At 40.2% G+C, this 7,274-nt stretch overlaps 1 protein-coding gene and 1 long non-coding RNA gene across 3 annotated transcripts in view; one reads left to right on the top strand and one right to left on the bottom strand.

Annotated features, from left to right (window-relative positions):
- LOC103130446 (hepatitis A virus cellular receptor 2 homolog) overlaps positions 1–4,363 on the bottom strand; it is an 8,298-nt gene extending 3,935 nt beyond the window's left edge. Inside the window, exons 1-4 of one of the 2 annotated variants that reach the window (XM_007541837.2) lie at positions 3,960–4,171; positions 2,164–2,505; positions 1,968–2,063; positions 1,297–1,369 (exon numbers count right to left, since the gene is read on the bottom strand). In XM_007541837.2, coding sequence (XP_007541899.1) covers positions 1,297–1,369; positions 1,968–2,063; positions 2,164–2,505; positions 3,960–4,032 — 584 coding nt within the window. In that variant the 5' untranslated portion in view covers positions 4,033–4,171. Of the gene's footprint in view, positions 1–1,296; positions 2,064–2,163; positions 2,506–3,959 lie in introns of both variants that reach the window. The other variant, XR_001660260.1, reaches the window with a different exon arrangement.
- On the top strand, positions 58–1,574 carry LOC107834473 (uncharacterized). Its single transcript, XR_001660263.1, has 2 exons — positions 58–577; positions 611–1,574. It is a non-coding gene; the product is annotated as an uncharacterized LOC107834473 (long non-coding RNA).
- Positions 4,364–7,274: the final 2,911 nt, after the last annotated feature.

The following is a 7,274-nucleotide window of genomic DNA, read 5'->3' as shown; positions in this document are numbered from 1 at the left end:
GCTGCTTTGCTGCCTTGCTGCTTTGCTGCCTTGCTGCCTTGCTGCTTTGCTGCCTTGCTGCCTTGCTGCTTTGCTGCCTTGCTGCCTTGCTGCTTTGCTGCCTTGCTGCTTTGCTGCCTTGCAGAGTGCCATGCAATAACATTAACACAAACATTAGCAGTGCACTGTCAACTAGTGAACTACCATTAAACATTAGAATTAGCATTAGCATTAGCCTTTACCATAAAAACCAAGAACATTTTAAAAGACTCCTCACACATCAGTCACAATTTGCTCCATCTGGCTGCAGATGGAGCAAAGTTAGACATCATGCTACTGACAGCATTCAAGCTAACATTAGCATTTTTGCTAATTTTAGCTTATACATTAATTTTAGCATAGTGAATGGAGGAGGTCTGTTTTAATCAACATGCTTGTGATTCTCCACATGCTACTGACTACATTTTAGCTAAGCTTAGCAGTGATGCTAATGTGTAGCATCTGAACGCTGGTTATAACTGATGAGCACACTTTGGCAGGCCCCGTTTAAATAACTCCAGAAATGTTCTGATATTGTTTCTGCTTCTGTTTCCTGCAGGTTCTGATCCAGATTCAGTTTATTCCTCAGCAGTTTATTTCTCAGTGAGAAAAGAAGAAACCAGAATGATCAGAAACTGATCAGAGAAATGGAGGAAGAACTCATCTACATCTATAGCTCTATGCACAAACCATGATCTACATCTATAGCTCTATGCACAAACCATGATCTACATCTATAGCTCTCTGCACAAACCATGATCTACATCTATAGCTCTATGCTGAAGGCCCTGCTTAAACCCAGGTTGCTATGACAACCAGCTGAGGCTCCTGGGACAAAACAAACGTCTATCTGAAAACAGGAACCAGCATGTTGACTGTGTTCAGATGCCTGTGGGTTCAGACACGTCTGTGCAGAATGAGGTTCAGTCCCTTTAAGTTGTTGTTAGTTATAACAGTAACAAATTAAAAGCTGTTTTAAGAAAGAGCAGAACCTGCTAACCAGCTGCTGTGAGCTTTGTAGAATGAACTTGGCTGATAAATCCTTTACAGCTTTAGATGACCACAGGTTCAGGTTAATGCTCCTATTTTTACACCAACAGTAAAAACCTGGACAGATGCCTGTTGGAACAGGAAACATTCAATAATTGTTTCAAATATGCTAAACTGACATTGTGATGAGTTCTGAGTTTCTGTTGGTTTCTTGTGTCTCTGGAGCTGTAAACGTCCCTCATGTTTAAAATGTTCCAAAGAAATAAACATAACAGTTAAATTACAGACCTGATGTCCTGACAGCTAATCTGAGGGACTGAAGTACCACAGGACCAAGTTGGACCACCTGCAGTTTGCTCACCTGATCAACAGAAAACATCTCATCAGAGCATTCTGGTTGTCAGAAGAGGAAAATTGGGACAAAAACCAGCATAAAACTGCTGCTGTGTGAACTGGAGCTGAGTTCACTGTGGAAGGAAGAAATGCTTTTTAGAGTAATATTTTTGAAAGATGCAGAGATTTGCAAGCTTTTTATTTTACTGCTGATTTATCAATAAAGTACTAAAGAAATGCAGCTTTTTCTGGACCATCAAACTCAACTTACAGTTATTAGATTCTCACTATAGAGTCTCGTCTCCATTAAATAACTTAAATTTAGAGGGTGAATAAATGAAGCTGGAATCTGAACCCAGAGAAAAAGTTCTGACTGAACATTTGGTTCCTCTTGTCTTTATACAACTAATGATCAGTTTAAATCCAAACTGATCTGTGATCAGTTTGGATCAGTTTTGATTTAAAGGTTTAATGTTTGCCATCAGGCTGATCATCTGCTGGAAGCTGTGGAGATGAAGGAGGCGAGACGTGAGGAAGGAAGAAACATGGACACAAAGACAAAACAGAAAACATCCAATCAGATGTAATGAGAATCTCTAAACCCAACAGAAGAGGAGAGGCGGTACCAGCTGCAGGGTCAGAGGTCAACACCTCCTGGCTTCCTCCCTCCTCCTCTGATCCGGTCCGGGTTTTCTGGTCTCCTGTGAGTTTCTCAAAGTGAGCTGCAGAACAGAACCAGGAATTAGTCTGACCCGACTGAAGATCATCATCTGACCTGAGGTCCAGAACCATGAAGCTGCAGGTTCTGATCCAGACTCTCACCTGGCGGAGGAGGCGGAGCTACAACCAGGTGGACGGAGCTGATTAGTTGCTTCTTGCGGTTCTTTCCGGTCTGAACGACTCGACACTCGTACGTCCCGCTGTCATCAGTCGTTTGGACCTGCAGAACCAGAGACACGTCTCCGTTCTGCAGGTCCGTCAGTCCAACCCGGTTCTGGTAGGACGGATGCTGGTTAAACAGGTCGATCTGCTCGTCCCGGTACAGGAGAACGTAATCTGGCCCCAGATCGGTTCTGCTCCACTCCACAACCAGAACCGGGTCTCTGCTGGTCAGGCGGCACGGCAGAGTGACCGTCTGTCCAGGTCCAGATCTGATCGGCTGATCTGAGGAGAAACAGAGAGAAAAACTGAAATATCTGAAAACTACGACGCTTTTAATGTGATGACATCATCATCTGTCCAATAAAATGTGATGACATCATCATCTGTCCAATAAAATGTGATGACATCATCATCTGTCCAATAAGATGTGATGACATCATCATCTGTCCAGTAAAATGTGATGACATCATCATCTGTCCAATAAAATGTGATGACATCATCATCTGTCCAATAAAATGTGATGACATCATCATCTGTCCAAATGTGATGACATCATCATCTGTCCAATAACATGTGATGACATCATCATCTGTCCAATAACATGTGATGACATCATCATCTGTCCAATAAAACCTGGTTACTGTCCATCAGGGGGGCGGCTGGTTCTGATCTGGTTTAAAGCCTCATCAATTAACAACAAACATTTGATCAATTTATTTTATAGTAATAATATTATATTATTTATCAGTTTTGTTTTATGAAGGTCTTATTGCTGAGCAGGATGATTTATTAACATTAAAACTTTTTAAATTGCTTTTTAAGTGTCGTTGCAACATTGAGAGTAAAATCCTGATGTATTAATTATAATTAATTACCCTGATGTGTTAATTATAATTAATTATCCTGATGTATTAATTATAATTAATTACCCTGATGTGTTAATTATAATTAATTATCCTGATGTATTAATTATGATACAAACATCAAGAACAAGATGATGAGTTAAAATTATTTATTTTGTAAAATGAATTTTTCTGATTGTTTCCAGACTTTGAGGTTGATGGTTATTTCAGATTTTCATAACATGTTTTGACTTCTAGTTATTATAATTAAATCTTTATTTATGAATACAAATTAATTCCCATCTCTAATCCAAGTGGAAAAACTAGGAATGATTTTCATCAAGATTTGAATCCAGTTTATGAATATTATCTGAACAAAGATGGCCGTGTAGTTAAAATGGTTTAGTTAAATTAAAATAATAAACTAAATTATTAATATGCTGCAACTTAATCTGTGAATGTTTCATGTTTCTCTTGCCTGAAAGTAAAATTAATGATTATGGTGAAAATGAAAGTAAGCAAAAATATCATTACATGGATCTGATTAATAAATGCTACATTTGTATTTTTATTATTTTCTATTGTTTCCTCATCCTTTGAAAGATGAAGACACCAGGATTCTTGATTAAAGGAAAATAAAAAGATAGAGTCCAAACCAGCCATGTTGTGGTTATTTTAAGACTTTCCTGTAAACTGAAACTGAAGCTGCACGAAGCACCAAGATCTGAAAACAAGCAGGTTTTACTTTAATTCAGTCGGTTTACACTTAAATCTCATCTCATATTTCTTTCTGTTTGTGTATTCTCCCCGTTTCTAAGTCTAAGAACAGGTCGTAATGTTTTGCTCCTGATCCAACAGCCTGTTTACCGCAGTTCAACTGACGCAGTAACTCACCTGCGGAGATAAAGACCGGAAGTGTCGCAGAGAGCAGAGAGAGGCCGCAGAGCCACCGGGTAACTCTGGACATTTTATACCAATCCAGATTAAACACCGCAACCAGAGAAAAGAGATAAAAACAAAAACTGATGTTCAACTCCTGAACAGGAAGGGATGAAGCTGTAGGTGTGGCACCTGGAGAAAAATGTTTACTATTTAAAATGAGGTGGAGCCTCTTGGTAACGTTATATCGCCATTCTGTCACCAGAGGGCGCTGAGGTGATTTTATTTATATCACATTTCAGCAACAATAAACAAGAAACCACGTGGTCAGCTGGTTCTTAGGCCTCAGGACTTCCTGTCCTTCATGTTTTCAGTGTTTCCTGATGCAGGTGATGAATCCTGTTACTGAGCCTTCAGCTGGAAGCCGGTGAGCTGCTGCTGTCCTCCTAAAGCCCAGAGGGCAGAACTTTATGGACCAGGACTGATGAACTCTGAGCTTTGGTCAGAATCTGATTCCTTACTCAGACTCTCAGCTCCAGCCTGATCCTAAAATAACAACATAAACTCCTGAAATACTTCCTGGCTTTACGACATATTGAACTAAAACCATTTCCCTCCCCTCTGGAAAGCTCCAGGGTCAAATCTGATCAGAGGTTTTAGTTTCAGTCTCTAAGGTCCAAACCAGCAGCTGGATTCTGTGGAATTATGGGTAATGTAGTCCTGCTGCAGCAGAGGAACATCTCAGACATGCATGGGGTCAGAGGTCATGGGGTGTCGGTGTGTTTCATGAGAGTTAAAAAACAAAAACAGCTCAGAGGAGTCCAACTCTGGTCCTGACTGATGCTCCAGGTTCTGGTTCTGGTTCAGCCCAGTTCTCCGGTCCAGAGGAACGTCGGTCCAGTAGTTTGGTTCGGTCGTGTTGAAGCAGGAACTCAGACCTCATCTTCCCTCCAGGTGAAGCGGTCCAGTCCTGCTCAGCCTCTCACCTGTAGCCCCGCCCACTGACAGCGGCAGCCAATTGAAAAACGGTGTGGCTGTGACATCACTTGTTTACGGGCAGGTCTCAGCTGAAGCTGCTGATTAAATGTTGATGCATTAAATTTTCCTGGACCGGATCTGAGTTAGGACTGGACTGAGTTTTGTTGTTTCTGGGTAAAAACTGAACTGAACCTGTGAAGATACTTAATTACTGTTGATAATAAAAATGTTATCACTGTTTTTTCTTGGTTTTATTTGTGGTTTTTGCTGCTGTGAAACATTTAGATGATAAATGTGGTTTAAACAAGAACAACACCACAGGAAGAGGGTGGGCTAAGACTTCAGTTGGTTTCTAGTAAAAAAACGTAAAACTGGTCAAAGAGTCGGAGCTGAAATGGAGGAAACATCATTTCACTGTCTGATCTGTAAGTAGAGAATCACTGTTTTTATTTAATTTATTCTGAAACTGAAGAAAAGAAGAAACTCTGTTAGCATGAGATAACAGGAGAGATCCAGACATTTATACTTATAAGACACATCTCTGTTATCTTTGTCATTTTAACAAAATTAAAGGTGATATCGACTCAGAGAGCATTTCAGAAAAGAATGAAATTAATATAAAACTATAATTGAGCTCTAAGTGAGTCACTTAGAAAAGGAACTGTTCATATTTATCCTCCATGGAGACGAAGAGACGTTTGGACTGGAAACACATCATGACAAAATACAACATATTGTATTTTCCATAAAGCAAAATAAGTGAAGCCTGTTCTGAGAACTTGACCAGTAAAGGCTGATCTCTGGTCAGTTGTTCTGTAAAATAAAGTATTAGGATCATTTCCATGTCTGAAAACTGGAAGTCAGTTTTTCTGCTTTTGGAAAAGCAGCAAATGTGACAATTAAAACAAACATTTTATCACACAAAGGTAGAAATATGCAATAAATGAAAACAGGATGAAAACACAGTGAGGGCAGAACTGTAACCAACACTGTTAAAATGTATTTGATTATAAACACGAACATTTACATTCAGTGACTATAAAACCTAATTGTTGTCCATCAGATCTGATCCATGTTGTGTTTATTCTACAGTTCTGATCTGCTTGCAGGTTCAACCAAACATTCAAGGTTAGTGAACCTTTTATAGAGAAAATGTTATGAACAGCTGGTCAACATGTCTGGCTCTTAGATTTACAGAATCATCAGTACAATCATCTGTAAAACCACTTTTTGTTGTTTTTCATGCAGCAGCTGCTCTGACTGTGAGTCCCAGCAGATCTCAGTTCTTTGGAGGAGAATCAGTGACTCTGATCTGTGAGGATGAAAACAGCTCTGATGGAGGAACTGTGAGGAGAAACACAACCAGAGGAACCAGGACTGAGTGTGGAAAAGGGTGGGGGAAATCAGCTGGTTCCTCCTGCAGCATCAGCTACCTGTACCCATCAGACTCTGGCCTGTACTGGTGTGAGTCCATGTCTGGATCCTCCAGCAGCAGCAGCAGCATCCAGCTCTCTGTCTCTGGTAAGATCAGACTGTGGAGTTAGTGTTGCTGTGTGGAAATGGATGAAATGCTGTAGTTTGTCTCTGTGTTGAGGTGGATCAGTGATCCTGCAGAGTCCTGTCCTCCCTGTGATGGAGGGAGATGACGTCACTCTGAGCTGCAGAATAAGGAAATGGGATTAAAATTATTTTTCTGTTTCAGAGGATTCCTCCATCCCTTCTACCCAAACTCCCCTTGCTGCCCAGACCTCCTCCTCTCTTCTTCTTGTTGTGTTGTTGCCTCTTGTGTCTCTGTTTGTTCTGGTTATGTTAGTTTTTCTGGGTTGGCGTGTTTGCAGCAAGTCAAGAGGTGAGCCTCCCTGGTTTTCCAGTTCTCATCTCTTTCACTGTCATTATGAAAATACTTCATTTACATCCAGTATTTTAAAAATGTTGAATTCCCTAATGTTTCAATGTTACCCTGCTGTGCTCTCATCCTGGTTTCGTCTGATTTCAGATCAGAAAGAACTGATTAGAGACGACAGCGTGACCTGCAGCGACACCACAACATCAGGTCATCATCAGGAGAACGAGAGGAGAAAAGGTGAAGATCAGCTTCCTCATGGGAACATGTCCACTGTTCTCACCTGGAAAACAGCTTTTTAATTAAAGTCAGTTTAGCAAATGTCTCCTCAAGGCACTTTACAAAAACAGTCACTTCAGTTCAGTCACATACATTCTGATATTTATTCAACAGTTTAAAATCAGGTATTTATTTAAGTTAGTTTAAAGTACCATATCTTTATGAAACCTTCAAAACAAAAACGGAAGATTTGGGATGTATCTTACTTTTGACAGAGTGAAAGAATATAA

Source organism: Poecilia formosa, unplaced genomic scaffold (genome assembly GCF_000485575.1).
Source record: "Poecilia formosa unplaced genomic scaffold, Poecilia_formosa-5.1.2 Scaffold636, whole genome shotgun sequence".
Classification (NCBI taxonomy): Eukaryota; Metazoa; Chordata; class Actinopteri; order Cyprinodontiformes; family Poeciliidae; genus Poecilia; species Poecilia formosa.
Note: the sequence above shows the minus strand (reverse complement) of the source record. Positions and strands in the feature narration are given on the sequence as shown.